At 39.7% G+C, this 27,391-nt stretch overlaps 1 protein-coding gene across 1 annotated transcript in view; it reads left to right on the top strand.

The window, feature by feature from the left end:
* The window catches only part of nphp4 (nephronophthisis 4), a 735,573-nt gene that overhangs the window by 514,691 nt on the left and 193,491 nt on the right, over nucleotides 1-27,391 (top strand). Inside the window, exon 11 of the mRNA XM_051931213.1 lies at nucleotides 22,623-22,678. Within this exon, the coding sequence (XP_051787173.1) occupies nucleotides 22,623-22,678 (56 nt within the window). The remainder of the gene's footprint in view (nucleotides 1-22,622; nucleotides 22,679-27,391) is intronic.

Genomic DNA, 27,391 nt, shown 5'->3' on the forward strand with positions numbered 1-27,391 from the left:
TAATGGTTAACTGTTCTGAAAATCTGGGATTTTTATATAACATCAATAAACAGAAGACCTGGGGCCTCATGTATAAACGGTGAATATGCACAAAAATGTTGCGTAAGAACGTTTCCACATTCAAATCGTGATGTATAAAACCTAAACTTGGCGTAAAGCCACGCACATTTCCACAGTAGCTCATACCCTGTCGTACGCAAGTTCTCTGCTCGGTTTTCCAGACTGGGGGCACCCAGCGTCAAAGCAGTGCTACTATTCCTGTGTGGTTATCCTTTCTTTTTTAGATCCACATCCCTGACACGGCTTTATAAATACACTGAAATTAACCGCATATTGTTGATTAGTTTAATGCATCTGATTGTAATTAACCTGTAACAATATAATGGTCCACAGTATGGTCAAACTATTCCAAATACCATAACTGCTTTAGCGTTGTTACTCTCAATGCACCTTCTTCTTCTTCTTTCAGCTGCTCCTGTTAGGGGTTGCCACATCGGATCATCTTTTTCCATATTACTCTCACTGCACCACTCGGAGTATTTACATTATATCACTGTATCTGAGTGTGAATCACAGCTGTACAGCAGCTGATTGGAAAGAGAATTATTGGTATACAGCATCAAGCACACGCTGCCTCAGCCATGCTGTCTATTGAACTGCTCTCATCCGACAAACGCTTCAGAGTCTTTCCTGTACGGACCTCATGGTTCAGGAACAGTTTCATCCCAAGAACTCTAAATGTACTCAATCAGTCCATCAAGTGCTCCTTGTAGAACTGTTCGTACTTATAAGTACAGTCACCTAAATGTAAACTTGCAATACAGTTATAATATTGCACAACCTGAGCCACTTTATAAAGCGTGTATTTACATATGATGACGATACCATTTTTAAGATGAAATGCAGCAAAATGTTTATTATATTATACAGATAAAACCTTAACATTAACTACATGGTGCCGCAGTGCTAGCGAGGAGCTGGCGCTCCGTTCACAGATTGTTCCTGCCTCTCACTGTATTCTTGCTGTGGCTTGCGCGACACTGGAAGGATAGATGGATAGAATAATTAAACATTACGAAGATATTTCAATATTTTGAAGAATCAGCGTTCTAAGCTTACAGATGGTTTAACGTCTATTACGGAACTGATTGTGTGGCGATTGGGTATTTGGAGAAAGAAAAGGAAGGACAGGAATTGGGGGTTAGTACGTTTGAAAGAGACAGTACTGCTACAATAAAGTATTTCATCGAAGCTTGCGCATGGCGCAGCAAGCATCTTGCATGAGACATGAACAATCACTGCGCCACTGTGTTCCCATGTTTAATAACATGCTTTAATTCCTATTATCATGATAATGATATCACGTATACATCTCAGTATTTTAATTATTCAGTCAGCTGTATTATTACGAATGTAATGGATTCTGTGTCCTGTCGGAGGAAGAGAAAGCCCGGAAGCACGTAGTAATTCACACACATCGAAGATCAAATACAAAACAAAGCGTTTTAACATGCTACTTTAGTTACGATGGGACTTGAGAAACCAGTAAATTAAACAATTTTAAGATTAAGTTTATGATGTTCTACTTTAGTGACAAATAAACTTCGTGATTAAAGTGGAAATTTCGAGATTAAAGTAGACATTTCATGCTTTTTTCACACTGTGTGCCTTTTTTTTTTTCTCTGTACCCTAATAAGCTTTCATATGACACTCAGACGGTGGGCTACGACTCGCCTTTTCACTGTGACTTTGATATGTGACAACTTCTTTTTTATTTCGGGCACTGTGCGACTTTGTGAACTTGAGCTTTCGAGTTTCTCAGACACGCTATGTCACTCAATCAACTTCCTTTTGTTGTTTATACCCCTGCTTAAACCAACAAATAGTACGTTTTTCCTTGCCTCCACTTGGTAATCGCTGAAATTCTTTTATTTTCCCCCGTGCTTTTGTCATTGCTTTCACACAAAACGCTGAGCTTAAGGGCTATTTATATTGATTTGCATATTCAAAGAGGCCTAATTCTGGGAGGAGTTGGGGCGGGACAGCAGGCGCGCGCACATGCGTTACTTTTCACGCTGACCGGGATTTATGTAGCGAAAGAACATGGACGATGGTGTTCGCACAGATTTATGCATCTGGATTTTTTTGTGCGTAAGCACAGTTCCGCTTTTGTGCTTACGTCATATTATAGTGTGAATTCTACGTACCACGTTATGCATGAGGCTCCTGGAGTTTACTAATGACATTGCCCTACTGGTTAGCCGTCATCAGGATATTCAGTAAAAAACACAGATACTCTTCACAATAGCAAACAGTATTGGCCTCCACATTACCATAAAAAAATGAAATACATGGTGATAAACACCAAAGTTGAGCAATCATTATGGCTGAACAACCTCTCCATTGATAACAAAGAGCAAGGAGAGCATTTGCTGCATTGTGACCTGTATGGCAGAACCAACGCCTGATCTTTAACAACAAGATTAGGAAATTCAAGTCAGATGTCCTCAGTGTCTTGCTGTTTATGACTCAGATCTTTTCAGGATCAAGTGCCTTAGATATATCATGTATCAATCGAATACTCTGACCAAAATCAGAAACCAAGACCTGTTCCAGTCAACTAACACAGAACCACTTTCAGTATTTTTCAAGAAGAGGAGGAGGAAATGGCAGGGACATGTTGTTCGTTTGAATCTGGAAGCTCTGTCAAAGGTCTCTTTGAACTGGACACCGTAAGGAAAGCAGAAAAGAGGCTGTCCTAAAGACAAATGGCGTTTAATGTTGGAAAAAGACGTGAAAGAGCATGGGCTGATGTGGATATCCATGAGGAAGAAGGCCATAGACCTATCACTGTGGTAGCCTCATGTGCCAGTACATGGAACGATGAGATATGATGATGATTAAACAGTTGCATTCTGATGGTCTGGGTAAATACGGTAAAATGTTTACTTAAGAACTGCTGATTTATTCTAAGTATAGAGATTAATCAGTTTTTAAATGCACTTAATTTAAATGTTATGTTTCTGTTGTAAAAGATCACAAACGACAAAAAGTTGGGGGCAACACCATGATCCCATATATTATTAAGGCAAAATATTTTAAGGCTTTTCAGCAAAAAGAATGTCCTCAGGACACAAGTCTCATATTAGATCAGCAAAGATGGTGACAATTCCTGTTAAGTACAAGACAGACAGGACAAGGCAGGTCCAGGGGGATGGACATAGGATGTGACATCAGAGGTGGTTAGGTTGTCAATCAAAGGTGTTAGTATACACTGCTATCTTGTGGATTGGTGTTGAATTACCACCACTAGAGCCTTTCAATTGTCTCCAAGCCGCACATGTGTCACACTGTATTTGTACAGTGTACATATTGCTGTGAACTCACACTACTAGCCATCAAAGTTCTCAGATTTGCACTGTGGTAACTGCCAGTAGTCAGCCAGAAACCAGTGATATCTGTATTACACAGCCCTAAGAAGCAGGTTTAGCTAATTGAGACTCCTGGCCCCAGCCATGCACATACTATTTCTAAACACTGCAAGCAAAGAGCTTCTTGGTGATGTCAGCTAAGTGCTCTCTCTCTCGCTCTCCCTCTCTCTGAGCCCTCACCTATTGTTCCACCACATTATTTATTTAAGTTAAATATGTATTATTTCTTTATCAATAACTTAACGTGTGTTAATACAGGAGCACATCAAAGATGGGTTCTTAGCCCCCCTGATGTATTCCCTTTACACCTGTGATTGTGTGGAAACTCACAACACCAACTCCATTGCGAATTTTGTTGTCAAGACTGTGGTGATATGTTTCATCTCCAACAAAGATTAGACTGCCTATCCAGAGCAGGTGGAAAACCTGGCATCATGCTTTCAGGCAAACAGCTTTAAACTGAACATCAGCAAAACTAAGGAGCTGATTGTGGATTTCAGCAGGAAGTAGCCTTAGTCCTTCACTCCAGTCCATATAAATGAGTCTACAGTGGAAAGAGTCAGCAGCTTCAGAAACCTTAGAGTTCATATCTATGAGGACATGACATGGACTCAGCATACTCTCTTTCACACATAGTGGAGCAGTTGTAGGAAGAGTGCAAGGCAATCAACCACCTCCTAGTGGAGAAGGACACCAGGGTCAAGCTGCACCACTTGGATATTTTACAAGGAACCAGTGGCAGCAGATGCAGCATCTTTGCAAGATGTTGTGTCTTTTTTGAGCAGACCACCATGTTTGTCAGCCAAGAGAACCCTGCCTGGAGCAACATGCTCCCACTGGATGGGTGACCTGCTCAAAATGGTAGAGGAGGACATTCCCAGTTGGCAGTCTGGTCAGGAGGGGGAGAAAGACTAAGAACATGAGCTGCATGCAGATCTGGTGTAGAGGGGTATGCTTATTGTCAGAGGACTGGGAGATACTGAGGAGTAGCAGCAGGAGGAGGAACACAGTCAGGAAGATGTGAGCAGGGGACATCTCTTCCACATGACTACTCATATGCTCTGATGCCTCAGGAATACCCTCCAATTATAGCCATCAAAGAGAAGGATGATTACTGGATGGCCACCCTTCTAGACCCCTGGTACAAGACAAAGATGGGGTAGGTTATGGATCACAGGTAGCAGATACAGAGGATGTGCCACCTCCATTCTGTCCTTACCAGCAAGTTGATTGAGGCCTACCTCCCCCCCACCCCCTCGCCACATGTTCATAAGAGACCTGTCAGAAGCAGCTGCAACTGTAGCACCCATGGTGGTGGCTATTTGATTAATGTCTGGAGAGAATTTTTCCAGCATCAATGACCCTTTCAGACACTGGGGGGCAGTAGCAGCAGTCACTGGAAGCAGCTGGGTTGCTTGGTCAGTGACTACCTGGGGTGTATCAGTGAATATGAACCTATGCTAACTGATGAGCACATGGAGTTCTGGGTCATGAGACTGTATTTAAATGGTAAGCTCACTCAGTGTTTGTATGCTGGCAGTGTTGGGTTGTCCAGCTTCCAGATTACTATCTGAGCAAACTTTCAGTGCTGTGGGCAGGCTGATCAAAGACACGTACAGTAATCCCTCCTCCATCGCGGGGGTTGCGTTCCAGAGCCACCCGCGAAATAAGAAAATCCGCGAAGTAGAAAGCATATGTTTATATGGTTATTTTTATATTGTCATGCTTGGGTCACAGATTTGCGCAGAAACACAGGAGGTTGTAGAGAGACAGGAACGTTATTCAAACACTGCAAACAAACATTTGTCTCTTTCAAAAGTTTAAACTGTGCTCCATGACAAGACAGATGACAGTTCAGTCTCACAAAAGAATGCAAACATATCTTCCTCTTCAAAGGAAGAAACAAATCAATAGGGCTATTTGGCTTGTAAGTATGCGAAGCACCGTGGCACAAAGCTGTTGAAGGCAGCAGCTCACACCCCCTCCGTCAGAAGCAGAGAGAGAGAGAGAAAAATCAATACGTGCCCTTTGAGCTTTTAAGTATGCGAAGCACCGTGCATGTCGTTTCAGGAAGCAGCTGCACAAAAGATAGAAACGTGAAGATAATCTTTCAGCATTTTTAGACGAGCGTCCGTATCGTCTAGGTGTGCGAACAGCCCCCCTGCTCAATCCCCCTACATCAGGATCAGAGAAAGTCAGCAAGAGAGAGAGAAAAGTAAGCTGGGTAGCTTCTCAGCCATCTGCCAATAGCGTCCCTTGTATGAAATCAACTGGGCAAACCAACTGAGGAAGCATGTACCAGAAATTAAAAGACCCATTGTCCTCAGAAACCCGCGAAGCAGCGAAAAATCCGCGATATATATTTAAATATGCTTACATATAAAATCCGCGATGGAGTGAAGCCGCGAAAGGCGAAGCGCGATATAGCGAGGGATTACTGTATACCAGTTTGTCCACCTCAACCAGCAGAGATTTCTACCCCTACTACTGATTTCAGAGACTAGATTAGTCTCTTGTCTGTCTCTCTATTGTTTTCCCTCTGTTTTTATGTTGCTCTTATGTGCCCTAGACATGTGGGGACCAAGCTTCATCAAATGTGTGCTTCCTGCTCCTTTTGTCTGCAATAAGTGTTATGTTTCTAATGTAAAATTCTAATAATTGCCATGTATCGGGTCCAGAGTTTCACTATAAAAAACACTAAACCAGCTCTACAATTAAATCATTCTTTATTCTTGAACTTAGTTTTTCAAAGCAAAAGGTAAACTTCATTAATTTTCAAAGGAGTTCGGGTCCATTCATATCTTCTTGAAATTAAAAGAATTCAAAGGCATCTTGTAAAGCACTGCTATGCAGCAAAGGGTCAGGGCTACAAGGCACATGAGCTCAACCTCTAAGATTGGTAAAGCCAATTGTATTGTCAATCAGTCACTTAAAAAGATTTTTATTACATTGAGATATGAGACTTGTACAATCTGAAGGTGATCTAGCATTTCTCTGTATTCTACCTGCGTGAAAGTGTGTTTTCTTTGTAACTAACCTGGCTCTAAAAAGTAACAATGTAGCCTGATACATGACATTCTTTTATCTCAGAGAGGCATGATGGAACAGTGGTCAGCACTGCCACCTCACTGCTCAGACCATATTTTTGGCCACAATAGTCGGTCCAACATAGTTTTCAGAGATGCTTTAAAGACCTTTACAAAGACCATTATAATCCACTCAAAACTACTTCAGTACATCCTTATGTAAATGCTTTTTGACATAATACAGTTTACTGAATATGGTGAAGTTTATGCAGTTTTGCTGAACTCACTAAGAATTGAAGTTTTGCTCATCACTGGTCTGGAGATATGCTTTTAGTCGTTATCCATCCAGTTACTCACTTTTTAGCAATCTATGTTACATTACTTAATGTGCATTGTTTTTAAGAATATAGACAATGGACAGTTACATTGTTCTTAATATGTCTGCTTTTATTAATGTTATGTTGGTATATTCATTCCTTGCTCAGAATATAAAAACAATTTTTTTTAAAGTAAATTACTTTTATTTCAGTAATACAGGCTGAACCCACTTTTTCAATTACAGGGTTATAAAGATTTGGACCTTTACCAGAAAATTGCCATAGCAAAATACAAAGTCCATTGCACCTTTTAAATAAAACCACATTTACACTCCCACCAGGCAAATTCAGAAATTCAGCTTGATTCACCTCACTCTTTTAGCCATAGATTGAAGGAAAAAAAATTGCTACTACTAACATTTCTAATATTTTTGATTAAATCATCTGATAGACTCAAGTTGCTTACACAGCATTTAAATTCTGTTAAAGTCAACTTATTTTTGTATATTTTGCTTCCCACTGGCAGATTAGACTGCAGTATCTATAATACAAAAACATGTTATTATGTTATATTTAGCACAAGGAAAATTACAGTGAAGAAAGTTATACATGCATAAATGTTTGTGTAATTTTAAGGAAGGTTTTCACTGATTTATGCTCAATTTTAAAAGCACCTTTTACCTTGCATAAAAGTGGTTATTTTTTATTCAGCTACTAGCCATTCAGAAAAGACAATGTGCAGTCATTTAAATGGAACATCTAATGCCAAAGGTTATGTATCAGGAAATCTATAAAACAGCATAATAAAAAGGATCTGTATCCGTCTCTGAAATTTACAAGTAGATAATTTTTTAAGGAGCTTACTTTTACTTTTTTTTTTTTTTTTTATATTAGTGTCCTCTTGTAATCAGTCATGATGAATTAATTCAGTTCCACTAGGATTTTCATGTTGCTCGTGGAGTCCTGAATGAGGCACATTACCTGCATTGTGAGGGAGCGTCAGTTTTGGCACTACGGCCATGTGGCGTGATTCCCTGAGGGTGATCCGGCTCACAGGGGTCGCCTACGTAACATTTGGCTGTGGCAGATAGAGGGTAATTTCCGAAGGATGGGATTGGACTGCCTGTCATCCTGGGGGGTTGCCAACCAGGATCCCAAGCTATTTCGTCATGTGGTGGGTGCAGCAACACACTCTACCAGTGCATGCTCCCCTACCTGACGTGACTGACCTGGGATTTTCATTAATATCTACATAAAAATGATTGACCTCACATAAAATTCATTATTATTCTGGTCTACTGTAAAAGCAAGTCATACATTAAGCCATGCTTCAAAAAGTCATTCTTAAATATAAAAGCCATACCACAGCAAAGAATACCACTTTACACATAAATTATTTTTGCATTCAAACATTGTCAATGAGCCAGTTTTACAGCACAGTCAATCATCCTAGAAAGTTTATTTATAATTTCAATCATCATTGATTAATTAAAGCTATAAATAAATCAAAGTTTTCCTTTGAAATGCAGAATAAAAAATTTTTGAACATTTGGCTATATAAAAAGATGTGGATATTACACTTACAAACACTGAAAAAGGCACAGCATATTTATTTACCTTATGAATAATGTTATCTATGCATTGTGATTTCAGCAAATCATTGTTTGTTTTCAGGCTACTTTCTGGGGTCCATCGTAGGGATTTACTTAATGATGTGTGGCCTTGCAATGACCAGAATCCAAGATGGCATCACCATCACACAGCATTCAGATGTCAAATGTATAAACAAAAAATTTAAAAATAACAAAATGTTATAATTACCACTAAAATCATGACAGCACAATGAAAAACAAAGAAAGACAAACCTCTTGATTCATTTCTGCGCTAATCACAGGTCATTATAAAGTCGGCCCTCCATATATCTGTTTGTTCTGCATCCATGAATTCGACCAACTTGCGATCAAAAATTTAAAAAAAAATTCCAGAAAGCTCCAAAAAACAAAACTTCAATTTGCCATATGCCAAGCACTATGCTGAATCTATGCAAATGAAATGCTGTGTAGTTATACCTGCTGTAACCTACCAGCATTTCACAGATCCACAGTCTCTCTCCAGCACTTGTTGTTTGAGCATTGTTTACCTCATATCTCGTTCCTTTGCTGCTTGTGTTCTGTGTGTGGCTGGTTAATTTAATGTTCAAGCATTGGGAGATGAGGTTATAAATGTTTTCTGTTAGGAAGCCAAGCACTTACTTGCTTTCTCTCTCTCTCTGTCTCTCTCTCTCCCTCTCCCTCTCTCGTGCTGGAAGGAGTACCACTGTAGATGTAAAGTGGTTTGTGTCATGCTGCTGAGTTGGGCTGTTTCTGTTTTTGTTTGCTTTTTAGGTTAAACGCTTTCATTCATTTTATTCTCTTTACCCAGTTTTCTAAAAGTATTTATTGTTGTTTTGTATTTGTTTGTTCTTTAATACAAACTCCATTTCCAAAACAGTTGAGACACTTTCTAACAATGCAATAAAAACTAAAATCTGTAATTTGGTAATTCACTTGAACCTTTATTTAATAGGCAAAAGGAGAAAGAAAAGGTTTTCAGCATTTTCACCGACAAACTTAATTAAATTTGTTAAAAATAAACAAATTTAGGAATTAATGCCCGCAACAAAAAAGTTGAGACAAAGGTAAGTTTACTACTGGGTCACATCCTCTTTTCTTTTAATTACACTTCTTAATTATTTGGGAACTGAAGAAACTAAATGTTGTAGTTTTTCAAGTGGAATTTTTGCCATTTCTTGCTATATACAAGACTTGAGCTGCTCAACAGTCCTTGGTCACCATTGTCTGATTCTCCTATGTGCCAGACATTTTCAATAGGAGACGAGTCTGGACTGCAGGCAGGCTAGTCAAGCACACGGACTCTGTCTATGAAACCACGCTTTTGTAATTTGTGCAGAGTGAGGCCTGGCATTATCCTGCTGAAATATACATGGAGTTCCTGAGAAAAGATGTCATCTTGACGGAGGCATATGTCTCCCTAAAATTCCAATGTAAGCCTCCGCATCAGTGGTGCCTTCACACGTATAGAGATCCCCCATGCCATGGGCACTGATGCACCCAAATACCACCACAGATGCTGGTTTTTGCACCTTTCATTGATAACAGACTGGATGGTCTTTTTCATCTTTGGCACGTAGAATGTGACGTCCGTTTTTCCCAAAAACAAGCTGAAACGTGGACTCATCTGACCACAGAACACGCTTCCATTTTCTTTCAGCCCATCTCAGATGAGCTTAGGCCCAGAGAACTCGCCGATGTTTCTGCATAAAATTGATATATGGCTTCCTCTTTGCATAATACAGTTTCAGGGAGCATTTCTTGATGCAGTGGTGGAATGTGTTAAGCGACAATGATTTCCCAAAGTACTCCCGAGCCCACGTGGCTATATATGTAATGCTAGCATGATGGTTTCTAATGCAGTACAGCCTAAGGGCTCAAAGGTCATGTACATTTAACAGTGGTTTCCACCTTTGGCCTTTACACACTGAGATTTCTCCTGACTCCGTGAATCTTTTCACAATGTTATTAACTGTAGATGGTGACAGAACCTAAATTCTTTGCTATCCTACGCTGAGAAACATTGTTTTTAAATTGACAGATAATTCTTTCAAGAAGTTCAGCACAAAGTGGTGAGCCATGACTAGTGCTGGGTGGTATGACCAAAATTCTATATCACTGTATTTTCCAAAATTATACCGGTTTCACGGTATTCAACAGGTTTTTTTTCCCATGCATGAGTGGATGTTAACCACATTTTCCACTGCAATTACTGCAGCAGACTATACTACTATAGTAGAATAGGCTAAGAATAACCTATTCCACTGTCATGAGAATTGTACATTGTACAAAAAACATTTTAATGTGCACACAAGTATTAATACAGGTTTGCATGGCCCCATGAAGTGATAGTTTTCAAGGGGGTGGCACTAATAAAGAGAAGGAATCACATTGCATTACAGATGCATGCAAAATATAGAACCTTTTTATTGAACAAGGTTTGCAAACAACTTAAACTAAAATTTTGACAACATATTTTCAACCATCCAAAGAGGAATTTAGACTTAGTAAAATATCCAGAGGTGCTTGTCAAAAGTTGTATTTGCACTGAACATGTCTTAGAAAAGGAATAAATAGTAAATATTTTTTGTAAACCAACTACACTTTCTGTTAATGTTAACAATCTCTGTCCACTGACACGTTAAAGTGACTTTTTAAACAACTTTACCATCATTAACCCTTTAACCGCCAACTCCCTAAATATTCCCCAAGCCAGGCGAAATCTGAACAATTTTTGTTTTTTTACTTTTTTACATTTTTTTTACATTTTTTACATTTATTCAAGCAGTATTGACCACTAAATGTTGTGCAAGTTGCCAGTGTATACACGAAATCTATAAATGTAACCTGAATTCTCAGCTAAGCAAAACATCTTGATACCAAACCGTGCCCTTTTCAATGGTAGATACTGTCGAAACTGTAAGTGGCCCTTCCACGACAATAAACTTTCATCAACTGCAACTGACGGTCCTGGCATGTAGGGCAACTGAAATGCTTCAAATAAATGATCAATCAAAGGACGTAGCTTGAACAAGTGGTCGCGGTTTGGATCTTTCTTATCTGGCTCGTTTCTGTTGTCATTCAAATGAAAGAATTTCAGCAGCAAAGAGAATCGGTTACGTGTCATGACAGCTGCAAAAATAGGTGTTGCATACATAGGATCTGTAGACCAGTACATCTCAATATCTGGTTTTCTGATTATTCCCATCAACATCAAAATCCCAATGAATTTTTTCATTTCGTTTTCATCAGTGTCAAACCAAGCACGAACACGGGAATGTGGAGGTAAATTGGGATTTTTCTCAATAAACTGTGCTGCATACAGATTTGTCTGATGAACAAAATGTCTAATCAAATCAGGTGACACAAACAGCTCATAAAACTGCTCAGCAGTGTAATTGTTTACATCAACAATAAAGCCACACGTTCCCTCAAACGAATGCAGAAAAGGTAGTTCACCACGGGCAGCAGCCCAGCTGAGATGCTGGGGATACACCCACTCAGCGCCGTCATCCGATGCGTCTTCATTCACAATATCATGCAGCGCACGTTGCTGCTCATCACTGTCACTAAAATCTTCTTCAGAACTGCTACAATCATGATCAGAACTGTCCAAAATCGCCTGCAAAGCCTCACTTGAAGTCAGTTTACGTTTCGCCATATTCACAGCTGTTACATGCGAATCACGTCACATGACCGGCCAAAACAACCACAGACTTGTCGAAATACAACGTAGTAATAATACCCACGCCAAATCGTCAGTTATACTACTTGCCAGGCATTCATATAACCACAGGCAAATGTGCCGGATAATTCCGGCAGTATGGCGCTAGCATTAAAACAGCGGTGCCGGATATATCCGGCAGAGGGCGGTGAAGGGGTTAAACTGCATAATATTTAAACTAATAAATAATAACAATAAAATAAAAAATAGTACAACATCCAGTAATACTATTTTTTCAAGACTTCGAGCCCAGGTGCATTACACAGTATTCACCAAATAAAAATAAAATAAAACAAGTGCAACTTGGAGATGACAGCTTTACCAACTGAACCATCATTAAGGCAAATTGCATTAATATGGACCTTGCTTCAAGCTAAGCTATATACATAATAAAACTGCAACTTGCATTTATAATGCTATTTGTGGTATAGCCCTATGGAAGTATATTGGGGCCATAGTGAAGAAAAAAAAATATGGACACAGTGAAGAAAAAAAAAAAACTATACGTCGAATAAAGTCGACATGTTGAATTTATTCTTGAGATTTCCACTTTAATGTTGATGTTTATGTCAAGATTATGTCAACATTTCCCCTTTATTCTCGCCGTTTATGTCGAGTGTAAAGTCAACATTTCCATTTTATTCTCCTAGTTTATTTTGTCATTAAAGTAGAATGTCGTAAACTAAACTTCATCCTAAAATCAATGTCTAATTTACTAGATTTTCTCAAACCCTGTCATAAGTTAATGTAGCACATTAAATGCTTTGTGTTAAGTGTTCCCCGACCCAGTTGTTAATCGCGACGCGATTCATAAACTGACTTCCTCTGCACTAAGAGGAGGCACAGGCAGCAATCGCCGCACAGAATACATTCACTTCATGATATTCCTGCTCTCTGAAAATTCAGAATGCTAAGATAAATACCTGATATCATTTTCATGTTCGGCAGCCATCAAATTTAACTGAACTGGAGAGATTTTGTATGGAAGACTGGTCAAAAATGCCTCCATCCAGAATCCAGACACTTATCAAAGGCTATAGGAAGCGTCTATGGCTGTTATATTTGCAAAAGGAGGCTCAACTAAGTATTAATGTAATATCTATGTTGGGGTGCCCAAATTTATGAACCTGTTTATTTTTGTTATGATGCATATTGCATATTTTCTGTTAATCCAATATACTTAATGTCACTGCTGAAATACTACTGTTTCCATAAGGCATGTCACATATTAAAAGGAAGTTGCTACTTTGAAAGCTCAGCCAATGATAAACAAAAATCCAAATATTTAAGAGGGGTTCCCAAACTTTTTCATATGACTGTATACTCTTGAATAAAAGCACACTTGTTTTGTTATACTTGTACCTTTTGTAAAAGGGTTTATTTGATATTTGGATCTCAGTCTTCACACATTATACACTTCATGTCTACATTTTGTCAATTATTACTAAAACTAGGGGGCTCCGCCCCCTGCTCGCTTCGCTCGCCAACCCCTGGTCTTGGGTAACCCGAAATACATTTGAAAGAGATTACTGTCTGTCTCGATAATTGTTACATATGTATCATGTCCACTGTCACGATATCTGTAGGTCTATGTAATATATGTAAATGAGAATAGCAGTGTAAGTGTTATGTTATGCAAGTATAGAATGTCTTTGAGTTTGCGCAGATCTATGTATGAGATATATTGGAGTGTAAAGGTGTAGATGACGTACATAGGATATCTTTATACACAACACTTGTAGTAAAGATGGCGTGTTGTCCTTGAATGAGTATTCCTTGGTATGGAGTTATTATTATCTTAAAATCACTTATTTACGTTAGTTGAGCTCTTTCGTTTCTGAGCCGTGGCTCCTTCGCTTGCAGTGTATAGGCGCATGTGCCCTCCGTACTATCTCGGGTGTGACTATGCTGTGTTTTGTGGACGTTTGGGGACTCCGTACTTTCTCTGGTTTGACTTTGGGGCAGGACGCCGAAGCCTCTTTTGTTTGTGTTTTCCGTGAGTACATATAGTATTGTATTACTGTAATGTGATTCACATATGCTGTGGAGTCCGGATCTTTGGGGCTTCTGTACTATCTCGGGTTATTGCTTGCGGTGCTTTAGAAGCGTGTTGTAGGCGCCTACACCTTCCGTACTATGTCGGGTTTGACTATGCTGTGTAGTGTGGACGTGTAGGGTTCTATACTCTCTTTATGTATCTCCGTCAGTCGAGCTCTTTCTTTTTGGAGCCGTGCCTGCTTTGCTTGCGGCATTTGAGACGCACGTTGTAGGCGCTTGTGTTCATTGATTTTATCCAGGTAGCTCCGTTAGTCGAGCTGTATCGTTTTGGAGCCGTGACCGTGTCTCCATTAGTTATACGTTGTTTACTGTTAGTAATATGGATATTTGCACTTGCTGTTAATACAGAGCGTTTTCTGTGGTTGTACTGTTAGTAATGCATCACTGTAATGTGATTCACATATGCTGTGTAGTTTGGACGTGTGAGGATGCTGTATGTTTAATATGGAGCGTTCGTTTATTCTTATTACCCATCTGGTGTCGAGCCTGTGTTTTCTGTGGTTGTACTGTTAATATTGTATTACTGTAATGTGATTCACATATGTTGTGGAGTCCGGAAATTTGGGGCTTTTGTACCATCTCGGGTTTTTGCTTGCGGTGTTTTAGACGTGCATGGACCATACTGTAATGTGCTTAATATTGTATTACTGTAATGTGATTCACATATGTTGTGGAGTCCGGATCTGTGTGGTTTCTGCACTATCTCGTGTTTATGCTTGCGGTGTGTTAGAAGCGCGTGGACCATGCTGTGTAGTGTGGACGTTTAGTTCAGAAGCGCGTTGTAGGCGCCTGCGCCTTTCGTACTTTCCCGCGCCTTCCGTACTATCTTTGTGGACCTGTGGGGCCTCCATAGCCTCTTCCGTTTGACTCTGGGGTGCAGCACAGAATCCTCTTTTTTGTGTGGCTGTGTCGTTAGTCGTTAGCTATGGGCGCGTTGTTGCTACATTTCTCATTCACGTTAGTTGAGCTCTTTCGTTTTTGGGCCGTGACTCCTTCGTTCGCGGTGGATCAGACTTCGCGTGTGGTTTATGAGACGCACGCTGTAGGCACCTGCGCACTATGTCTCATGGTCCCATCGCTGTGTACCTGCGTCCATGCCTTCCGGTTTACCATTCTCGGTTAGTAATATGGATATGAAAAACATAGAAAGAAAGAGAGAGAGAAAGAAAGAGAAAGAAAATGAATGAAAGTATGGCGGTAGGATCAGGAGACACCAACTTGTGAGGGGAATGAGGCAGGCAGCTGGGTAGAGAGCCGTATAAAGATGTGTAGGGCTGACGATTGAGGGGGCTGAAGAGTGCCTCCCCAACTGAGCATTTTCAAGGTAAGGCCGAGTTGTGGCAGAGAGTGTTAGAAGAGCAAGACTTGGCGCAGTGCCCTGTTAGGAGTCTGTTGAACATCAGGGACCCAGTCCTGTGAAGAAGGTTGACTGTGCCTGTTGGAAGGATGTCCCATGTGGGTAAGAAGTGTGTTTTTCAAAGAACAGATTCCTGCCTGTGATTTTAAGCCAGTTTTAATGGAATGGAGTATTTATTATTTGAATATATTAAAATAAATCCATATTTTTATGGATTAATATTTATTTATTGACAATTAATTGAATGCACTGCGCTTTTTGAACACTGTTTGGTTTTATGATCAATGTTAATAAAAGCACTGACACTTGTACACTTACCCCTTGCAGTAAGTGTATGTCTTCATTTGCATCTTGGTTCATGATGTGAGGTTTCTGAACTTTTTTAGAACCCCCGTCAATGGGACGACAGGCAGAAGCTGTAGAGGACTGCTTGACTGTTGCTGAGGCAACCACATTTTCGCAGAGCACTGCAGAAACAACTACGAGCTGATCAAGATCACGCTATACATGCCTGTCGCAGATGGGTGATGCAAGGGACATTATAAATGCAGGAAACTGTATAACTTGGCCACTGACCTGGCCCCGACTATGCCCGTTTGCTGTGTCTGTGTATAGGAGAGTGGTAGCTCCTGCTGCAATAAATAACCCTGCTGTTCCTGTTTCAAGTTGAATAAAAGTGGTTTTGCTAAAGTACTGAGACTCAGCCTCGCGTTTTGGGGTGCAAGACAGGGACTCACACTTCACAATAAGTATTGACAGTTCAGGTTCAAGAGGCTCCCAGATGCAACAGTGAGCAAGGTGCCAACACGGACCATCACAATTATGTATTATGTATGAGAAGTAAATCTCTACATTTTTTTAAGAACAGCAGAATTAGGGCGTTTTACTCTAAATCAGATTTTTTTTCCCTATTTCTGAATTCCCTACTGTTGATATTATAAAGCGTGCTATTACAATCCACATCCATGACTTTACATTATGCTGGCCCATGCAAAAATTCCATAGAACTAGGAAGACCCTACACAGCCAGTTTTATGTAATGCATGATAGTCTTACCATATAATGATTAGTTAGCCCACTGTAGACAAAACAAATGAGCAATAAATTAAAAAAGCAAGTGGACTACCTCATAGGAGTCACATTACTGAAATCTAAAATCAAATCAAGTAACCAAAGTTACAGACTGTATAACCATCAGCTGTGCTGTAATTCACAAAAACACTAAGAATGTTCTTCGATAACTGGAGTTATTGGAATGATTGTTCTTTGTCTGAGAGGTGTTATTTTTAATTGAATTGATTTTTTGTAGGTTGCATAAAGTACAAGGGAGACTAATAAGACTAGTGCTTTCCTCCCATACAACAAGCTTGATAATTGCAGGACATTTGATTGGTTGATTCCTGTTTTGAACAGAACTAATTATACCTGGTTTGAAACTCTGTGGCATGGAGTGTAATTTTAGTGCAGCCAACTGGGGTGCGGCTGATATTGATGTTGGCTGTGTACTCAGGCCTTTAGTTTCTGGGTTTATTTGAAAAGGTAAGAGGATGAAAAGACTGGCAGAGAATGAGACCATAAGAAGTCTCATCCTATCTAAGGATCTTAATTGATTTGTGTCTTGAAAATGCAGCTTATTCATATTTTACCTCCAGCCTGGTGGTATTTTTCTGTTTCTCAGCTTGAAATTGTATGTCTTCTCTGAAACATAATGCTGCACCTGTGAGTATATATTGTATGATTGGTTATTGCTGACATTGAGCTAGAGACCACTGCAGATATTTGCTTTCAGCATACTGTAGCTAATGTCTGGAAATGTTACATCTGTGCTATAAATATGTTAGAAATTAATATCTTTTTCTGAATCATTACACTAGATTCAGTGATAGATAACACTACCTGAGTTTGCTGGAGGATAGCCACCTGCTGTTAGTTTTTAAAATTAGTATATTATTCCCTTTGCTGAGCTGTCTCTGGCAAGCTTATTACACTTTGCCAAGCTGCTAAACACAAGCCGATTATGTAGACAGGTTTATCTATAATATCAGCAAAAGCAAGGCTGCCAAAGTACATTCCTAAAAATCGATTCTCTTGTTCTTCATGATTCTTTAAAAAAATCCTGCAAGATTCCTGCCTTTCTTTTTTCAGAAATGTGTTTATCATTTTTCATTGTTTTGTCTGTGCTGAAAACAAAAATGTAATGACCACTTAACATACAAAAGCATCCTGAAAATAGACAGGCTTTCAAACACACTTATTCCGTTTTCAATTGGCTCATTTTGTTATGATAGTAAAGAGCATCAAGGCAGCAATGTGCCAAACACAGAGACATACAGTACTTGCAAAACAGCAAAGAGTAGGTGGTAAAGAACAATTAACTTTGCAGAGATGAAGGAGCAGGCTGTCAGCTTAAATGCAGCGTGAAGATATCGTAGTCAGAGTCTGACACCACAGGAAAAGAAACAGCTAATATTTTGGCGGATCACATGTCTGCTCTTATAAAACCACTTTATTTGTACTTGCCAATGAACTATCTGGCCTCGAGGGTACTGGCTGAATTGAGGCTGTGTATGTTTCTCACTGTGCACGGGTTCAGCTGTGCATCATTCAGCTCAAAGTCTGGAAATTAGATGAGAAGGCAAAGCTGTCAGGTTCAATTGCTGTGCTCTGAGCTAACATCCATTCTGTAGCATTTACACATGGTTATTATGTGTCTGTTTTTGTTATCAGTGAAGATGTTTGCGTTTATATAAACTTGAGCCAAAGGTCTAAATGTAAATTGTGTATGAAAACCTGCCCACTGTGTATCAGTTAGCTGTCAGATCGCACATGGTTCCTACTGCTGAAGAATATAAGACCAATATGTCTATAGCTTAGTGACACACAGTGAGGCCATTACTAAGCTAGGATTTAAAAATTCTGTCTTCTGTATTTAGACCCTTCGGCCAATGTATGAGAGAGTACTTGTTTATTTATTATTTTGTTTAAGACACAAGGATGAGAAGTAACGTGACATACTGGTGGTCAGTGGATAAAGCCAAGGCTCTAACCTCTCTTAACTGCCTGGCCTCATGACCTTCACAGAGGACAGGACACAGTATGGTGACTTGCTGGTTATTGTACTGGTAACAAAACATATAATAAAAATATATTCCTCTTTGATTCTTGGATAAACAAAGCTTGTTTTTTCTTTAATATATCTATTAGCGTGATAGAACTTGGTTCTAGAAAACTATTGTGTATCTTCTGCTTTGAAATCTGTAATATATCTTGCTGATGAGGTATAGTAAGTTGTTTAGCCTTTGGTTACAATAGGTGATGTCTGTGTTGTGACCTTCAAAATGTTATTTAGTGACAGTGGTAGAGCACAATTATTGCCAAGGGGACAAGATATATGAAACAAGATGTTATGTATGTAGTAAATACAAGGAGGGATAAATAGAGGAGGACAGATAAACAATAGTAAAGCAAACATCCTGCTTCCACTATAGGCATAACAGCAGAAGTGTTATATGTCAGTGTAAAAGTTTGAGACTCATCCCTTTACACACCAGTGGTACTTTATCTCACATCCCATAGTTGTCTCTCTCTTTCTATCTCACTCCATACATCTTTCGCTAGGCCAGTCCTCTACACTTTTAAAACAGTTACTTCTAGACATGCACTAAAATCACTTCTGGGGTCAGAGGTGTCCTTAGTTCTCTTCTAGGGTCAGCAGGCTAGAAAGCCCTGATGCGGCAGATGATGTCATCGCTCCCCTGGGTCTACTGTTACCCTTAAAGAGCCAGGTCTCTAAGGCAGCTCTTTTACTTTTTGCCCTATTAAGGGGAACTCTAAGATGACTGTGGGCCAAAATGTGTTGCCAGCTCTCTCTTACCCCAACCCCCTTTTCCTACCCTCTTCTCAAATAGACAGTCACAAAACCATAGCAACTGCTTGGTCATCAGCTCCCAGTGAGTACGTAACCTTCTTTTGCCTGATGTTCATTTATCTGTGATGATAATCTCCTCTGCCAGCATTGATTTCTGCCACCAATGCCCATAAGCAATCTTGTAGCTTACACACCATTCATAGAAGTCTTATTTATTTATTTATTTTTTAAAAAGATAATTGCATCCCAACTGATTGTAAAACGGGACTTGTTGTCCCTATCTATAAAGAGTAGGGCGATTGCCTGGATTGCAGCAACTACAGGGGGATAGCACTGCTCTTGGTGCCAGGTAAAGTTCTTGCTAGGGTCATCTTCAATAAGATCTGTGATCACTTGCTTACCTGCCAGCAACCAGAGCAGTCTGGTTTTACACCTAGGAAGTCTACCATCAACCACATTCTGGCACTGAGGGTTCTCAGAGTGCAAATGCAAATATCGGCAGAGTTTCTTTGTAGTGTTTGTCAATTTTTGTAATGCGTTCGACTTGGCTGATCGAGCTGCCCAGTGAGACATCCTGAAACTTCGCGGGATCCCCAATGTTCCTGGATGTTATTGCCAGCTTGTGCACTGATACTGTGAGTGCTGTGCAGAGTGGAGGCAGAACCACTGCATTTTTCCCGGTTGATTCTGGGGTTTGTCAGGGGTCTGTTCTTGCTCATACCCTGCTCAATGCTTGCATGGACTGGGTGTTGAGTAGTGTTGTGGGGTCCCGCAGCTGTGGAACATCTGTTGGTGAAGAAAAATTAATTGATCTTGACTTTACTGATGATGCTGTGATCTCCAAAGAGTCAATGAAGGATCTGATCGGGGCCCTCAAGAGACTGAGTGAGGAGTCTGAGTGTCTGGGCTTGCGAATGCCCTAGATAAAAAGCCAGATTGAGACCTTTAACACTAGAATCCCTGAAGCCTATCAAAATATTTGTAATGCCGGGCCAATTTAAATTCCCTCGCATCTCCTCTTCAGTGTCTTTGTTTTGCAAAAGAGTCAATCAGCACAAGCAGAAAGTAGCCTGCTATACCATCTCCCACCAAGGCAGCTGAAGTCAGACACACATTCTCACAGCTGAAGTCTCTCTGTCTGGGAGTGAGATGTCTGGAATTTTATAGGATAAATAATACATCTCTATTTGGAATACATACATTTCATTTATGTTCTGTGTCTACAATGATCTGTGTAAATGTAGGATGGCAGGAAATGCGAGGCAAGAAATGCTGGACACATAGCTAAAACAGAAACGTTTTACATGTTACAGTAATAATTACAAAATGCTGACATGAAGCATATAATGTATGAAGAATGAAGTCCAAATGTCAAATTAACACTTTCATAAAAGGTATAACAAAACAAATGTACTTTTATTCAAGAACATAACAAGAAAAACAAATTCAATTGACATGTTGCTATCAATTTGTCAAAACCGAAGCCCAAATATCAGTCAGTCAGTCAGTCATTTTCCAACCCGCTATATCCTAACACCGCGTCACGGGGGTCTGCTGGAGCCAATCCCAGCCAACACAGGACGCAAGGCAGGAACAAATCCTGGGCAGGGCACCAGCCCACCGCAGAGCCCAAATATCAGTCAACACAAATTAAACATGTCAGTTTGGATGGTGTAGAGGTAAGATCTACTGTCTCATAATCAAGAGGTTGCGGGTGCGATCCCAGGTCCTTCCTGCATTTACCGTTTTGAATAGTAAGCTGCTATTACTATTACTATTATATAATAAAAACATTAATTTGATTTGAGCCTGAGACATGGAACACACATCAAATGTATGTATTCCAAATAAAAATATATCATTTACCCTATTCAATTCCAGACACCTTACTCCCAGATAAAGAGACTTCAGCTCTGAGAATTTTGCATCTGACTTGACTTCAGTTCCCTCGGTGGGAGATGGTATAGCAGGCTGCTTGCTGCTTGTGCTGATTGACACATTTTCAAAACAAAGACGCTGATGAGGAGGTGCAAGGGAATTTAAGGTGGCCCGGTATAACAAAAAGTTTCATAGGCTTCCGGGATTCTAGTGTTAATAACCTCTTCGACACAGCAGTGTGTCTGTTTGCGGAGTAAGTGCTCATCGCGTTGAGAAGTTTACTTACCTCTGCTTTGACATACATGTCTCTGGTGGCTCTACCTATGATGTTAGTAGACAGTTTGGGTGAGCATGGGGGACAATGAGATCACTGGAAAGGCGTGTGTGGTGCTCCCAATATCTTTGCAAAAGTACAAAGGGCAATTTCTTTATAATCCTGGTGCTCCTTGTTTTGCTATGTGGTTGCGAAACATGAATGCAATATAGTGACCTGAGATGAAGACAGGAGTTCTTCAGTACTGTCTCTCTTTGGAGAATCCTTGGGTATAGTTGGCTTGACTTTGTGCCAAACAAGCAGTTGCTCACAGAGTCCTGAATGAGGCACATTATCTGCATTGTCAGGGAGCATCAGTTACGGCACTACGCCCAAGTGGCTCGATTCCCTGAGGGTGATCTGGCTCGCAGGATCCTCATTGTTGACAACCCAAGCAACTGGACCACACCAAGGGGACACCCACATAACATCTGGCTACAGCAGATAGATGGTCATTCCTGGAGGATGGGACTGGACTGCGTGTCTGCCTCAGGGGTTGCCTATCGGGATCCAGAGTGTTTTGTTGTGTGGTTGAGGTGGCAATGTGCTCTACCAAGTGCATGCTTCCCGACCCGACCTGATAGTTGCTCCATAAAATTTACTGAGGAGTAGATACATTTTGGGAAATTGCTATAATATTAACCTCTACAACTGCAAAGACCGCAAGAACTTAGTCTTTTTGTTGTGCTCGAAATGGCTTTCTCAAACCTATTTTTAATAACAACTATATTTTGAACATAGTATTATTTGATAATAATTTCTGAGGAATATTAATTTTATTAAATAATTTGAAAGTCCTCTCTTTATCATTTCCTAAATTCAACATAAGCTGTGTGGCTTCTTTTAATTGCACCTTATATGGCCAGACTGAATTTTCATGAACTAAAAATTTTGTTCGCTTTTTATTGTAACATATATTTAAATATATGTCTCATATCAGCTTTTTTGTTCATGTCAGATAATTATATTTAGCTTAAACGTGTTCTCTTTTTTCAAGTTTAAACTCTACTATATAATTTTCTTTTGTCTTTTCAATTTAGGGCGGATTACTTCTCAGCTCATGTCTTCTCCACCGGAGACACCACCTGGCCCTGCTGTAAGTATTTTTAAATAGTGTGATAGTATACTGCATTATAACACTAAAACTACTTTAAAAAGTTAAAAGCTTTTCCACCTGTTTTAGCTTTCCCTAGACAACATGAGATGGCTTACATCAGTGGTACATACTGATTTATATTTAGTAGTAATCTGTTACACTTAAGTTTTCCAGGATGCTGCAGCCTTTTCATGGAGGCCTCTTAGATTATCCATGGGGAAACAGCAGTGAAGTGCAAACACTAATTCACTATAAGTGCTTGTATTAGAGGTTTTTAATAAAGGCATGTCCAACCCTCAAAGGAGAATGGAATGAAATATCTTTTAACTTTAAACAGACAACACTACATGTGGACATAATCCAGGTATTTAAAATACTTAAAATCATCATAAAGTTTGTTGTGGTAGAATTCTTTTTTTTTAAATATTGCATTACGTACTTGAATGCAACAGTGACAGTTAAGGGAACGTGCCTTCACAACTGAGTCGAAGGAGCACTTTGTTAACCTGATCATTTTTAAAGTGTGTCTCGATGAGATATTAGGACAAATTAGCTATTAGCTAAGCAAGCAGCTTGATGGGCTAAATGGCTACCTCTCATTATGTTCTCATTTAGCGGGCATGAGGGTGGAAAGAAATAAGCAGCCACACAGTACTCATACACTCCAGTTTAAAGAAGGGTGCCCATGGCTGTACAGAAATTTGTATCAAACTGTTTATTTTATGAGCTATTCAATATCAAAATCTTTAATCTGCCTTTACAATTATTCCAACATAATAAATATAGTGGCACTGTTAATATTTCTATTACATTCTGTGTATTCTCTTTTCATTTTTTTAAATATCAGAGTTGATTTTCTTTAATGTATTTTTAATAATTTGTTATGGCCATCAAGGTGTTGCATCAAGTAGTATTATTTACCTATCCATATTACTAACCGAGAATGCTAAACCGGATGATGGACGCAGGCACATCCGGCCATGGGCCGTAGCTGCAAAAAGACGTACTGCGCAGGAGCAAAAAGAGTCCGCGAGAGTCAGCTGAGGAGCCGAGAAAGGCAGACAAAAGAGGGCGAGAGAGGCGGATGAGGGTCAAAAGGAAAAGGAACATAAAAAAGTAGTCAAACGCGGGCAAAGCATGAAACACATTGCACACGAAACTAAACACACCAAAAAAAAAGAACACACGAGCGCACAACAGCAAGGCACGAGCGCACACACCCCCCCCCCCCCCCCCCCCCAACCCTACAGGCACGGGATGGGACGGGACACACACCAAGAGGGGGATTCAACAAGCCCATGGAAGACAAAAAAAAAAGAACACAAAACCACCCCACAGACCCTACAAGCAAGGGACGGGACACACACAAAGAGGGGGATTCAAACAAGACACAGGAACACAAAAAGAAAGAAGACGCTCGCGCAACAACAATCCCCCCACACATCCATAAGAAGTGACACCCAAAGCCACATATTCTAAAGTGAACGTCGACACCTTCACACTAGGCAGCATAGGTGTCGGCATACGTGTCAGCATAGGTGGATGTCCTTTCAATAAAGCACTATTAACCGTTCAACTGCAGAAAAGGATACATATTAACAGTGAGTGCGATCCTCCTTATTACTTATCCATATTTCGCATGCTGAGAAAGAAACAAGTCATGAATACACGGTCACGGGTACAAAACGATTCGGAAAGGATAATGGGAACAAACACACGAACACGAAAGAAACAAGAAAATAGACGGCGGCGCATAAAACGCGCTTCTGAAACACCGGGAGAAAAAATGTCTCGGATCAAAAAACGCAAAGCACAAGTGACACCGTTACAGAGACGTGCCCAAATGGACAGACACAATGAACGTAGACGCATTCAGCGCACGTGTCAAAGTGCTGCATCGAAAGAAGCACGATTTCAAACCGAAAGAGCTCGCGTATCAGACATACAAAAAAGGGAGCGAAGAGACAGAATAAATGAACGAAGATGTGAACAACGCGCAAATGAACTGACAGAAAAAAAAAAGCAAGACGCGAAAAGCACCAAGCTCAAATGACTGACATACAAAAACGGACAAGGCTCGATACAAACAATGCACGGCGTAGACTGAAACGGACTTTGCGCAAAGCGGAGGCGAATAAAAAAAAAAGAAAAAAATAGCGCGTCACAAATAATGGACATGCAACAAAAAGGCAATCAAACGCAAAAAGCAAAACATGCCCATCGCGGACATCAACGCCACACACCTGTTAAACGCTTACGCCAAATGGCTGAAAACGCCTTCAATAAGGAATCCACTATTGAGGAAAATTCATTGGGATTAATGAATGTCATTTGCAATCATTGTCATTCACTTAACTTCACAGAAGAAACAACTGGCAATACAAATAATGAATTTACACGTTGTTGTCAAAAAGGTCAGATTAGACTGCCTCCTTTACATTCATATCCTGAATATCTAAAGAAGCTTCTAACTAACGATGTGCCTGAAAGTAAAAACTTTATGAACTGCATTAGATCCTACAATAGTTCATTTGCTTTTGCATCTACCGGAGATCTACCGGAGTACATATCAGGCCACCAAAAGGTAATGGCCCATACTGCTTTCGCATATGTGGACAAATATTGCATCGCATTGGAACAGTGCATCCTGAAACGAATCACCAACGCAAATATGCACAAATCTACATCCTAGATCCAGATGAGGCAATCTATCAATGCATGAACCTTCCTGAAAACAAACAATGCACAGAGCTTATAATGAGAAACGTCACTCATGTCATAAACAATCACCCATTAGCTAAGTCTATAAAAATGCTACATGAAGTTGAAAAGGATGCAAATACAAAAGCAAATGCAGAAGGTATAGCGGCAACTACAATTGCTTTGGTCTTGATAAAGGACAAAGAACAAGATCCAAGACGATACAATCTGCCCGTCGTTAATGAAGTGGCAATTGTCTTTCAAAGTAAAGATGGTGAGCCTCCATTTCACAGAGATATTGTTCTACATTTACGTCCTGATAAAAACAACACACCTACATTCCTACGCATAGACATTTGATTTCCGCTTCTTGATACTTTAACATACCCCATATTATTTCCAACTGGACAGGAAGGATGGAGTGCTACAATTTCAAGAATTAAAAAACAGCAGGCACAGAGACGATCACGTGTATCCATGAATTTATCTCAGACGACTTAGTAAAAGAGATATTTGGAACAGCAATCACATTAGACCAAATACCCCTTTTAACACAACGCACTATATTATGTCCAAAAAATATTAATGTTAATCACATTAATAACCAGGTCATTTCATTACTTCCTGAAGAGACACAGATCTTTCTAAGCTCTGACAAAGTTGACTCTGATGACGACAATGAACATATAAATTTACCCTTAGAATATTTGAACACTATTAACCCAGCCGGATTACCACAACACAACCTTGCCCTTAAAAACGGAACAATAATCATGCTATTAAGAAACCTTAACACAAAACAGGGTTTATGCAATGGCACACGGTTAGTCGTCAACACCATGACACGCAATGTTATTCAAGCAACAGTTCTTACAGGATCACATGCTAACAATACTGTTCTCATTCCTAGAATTGACCTTACAAGTTCTGACCTAGAATTACCTTTTACATTGAAACGGCGACAGTTCCCCATTAAACCTGCATTTGCCATGACCATCAAGAAATCACACGGACAAACCATGGACAAGGTTGGCATCTACCTCTCTGAACCCGTTTTTGGACATGGACAACTTTATGTTGCCTTCTCACGTGTTCGACGTTCATCTGACGTTAGAGTTAAAATTATAAATGATCCATGCCAAGGAAGACTCATTCAAGGACAACACACCATCTTTACTACTAATGTTGTATACAAAGAAATATTCCAATAAAACATTAATATATGCCAAACACTCTATTTGTTATTTCTATGCGCATCATCCAAAGCTGCACACTATTCTATATCTAATTCATACATCTCACTCTTTGTCATGTCCCAACGCCAGGGGTTGGCGAGCGAAGCGAGCAGGGGGCGGAGCCCCCTAGTACTGTAGAATGTGGACCTTACTTTGATTCCTGACTGGAGTTTGTATGTTCTCTTTGTCTTTATCAGAATATTATTTAATTTACAGTAGGCATGTTGTCAGTCAGATTGGTGAATTATAATTATCCGTGTGTGATTAAATGTGACTTGTAATACACTTGAATTCCTTCAAGGATTGTTCTTGTTTTGAATCCATTATTGTGGGATAGGGTCTAGCTAACCTAAAAGCTCTAGTAGTAAAACTGGCTTTGGAAATTAAGTGAACTGATAGCTATTTAAAATGCATACCATAAGAACACAGTAATATATGTTTGATATTTTTTTCCCTCTCTAATCAAATCAAATATGCAAAAAGCATTACAGTGACTATGTCTGACAAAAAAGGGAAAGAAGCAAAACAAAGGAAGCAGTTGCTTTCCTCTGCATATTAAAGTACTGCCTGACAAGACAAGCTAAACATTAAGCAGAATGATTGATGAATCTTTGATAGGGCTGAACGCAGAACAGTTTTTAATTTTAATACAGCTGGCCTACTCCAAAAATGTCTTCAGTTACCATTAATTTAATTTGGATAATTTCTCTACAAGCTAAATGAACTGAGAATGTCACCAAACTTATGGTATTTTTTTATGATTGGCTCACTAGAGTAT

The sequence above is a fragment of the Erpetoichthys calabaricus genome, chromosome 8, assembly GCF_900747795.2.
Source record: "Erpetoichthys calabaricus chromosome 8, fErpCal1.3, whole genome shotgun sequence".
NCBI classification, from domain to species: Eukaryota; Metazoa; Chordata; class Cladistia; order Polypteriformes; family Polypteridae; genus Erpetoichthys; species Erpetoichthys calabaricus.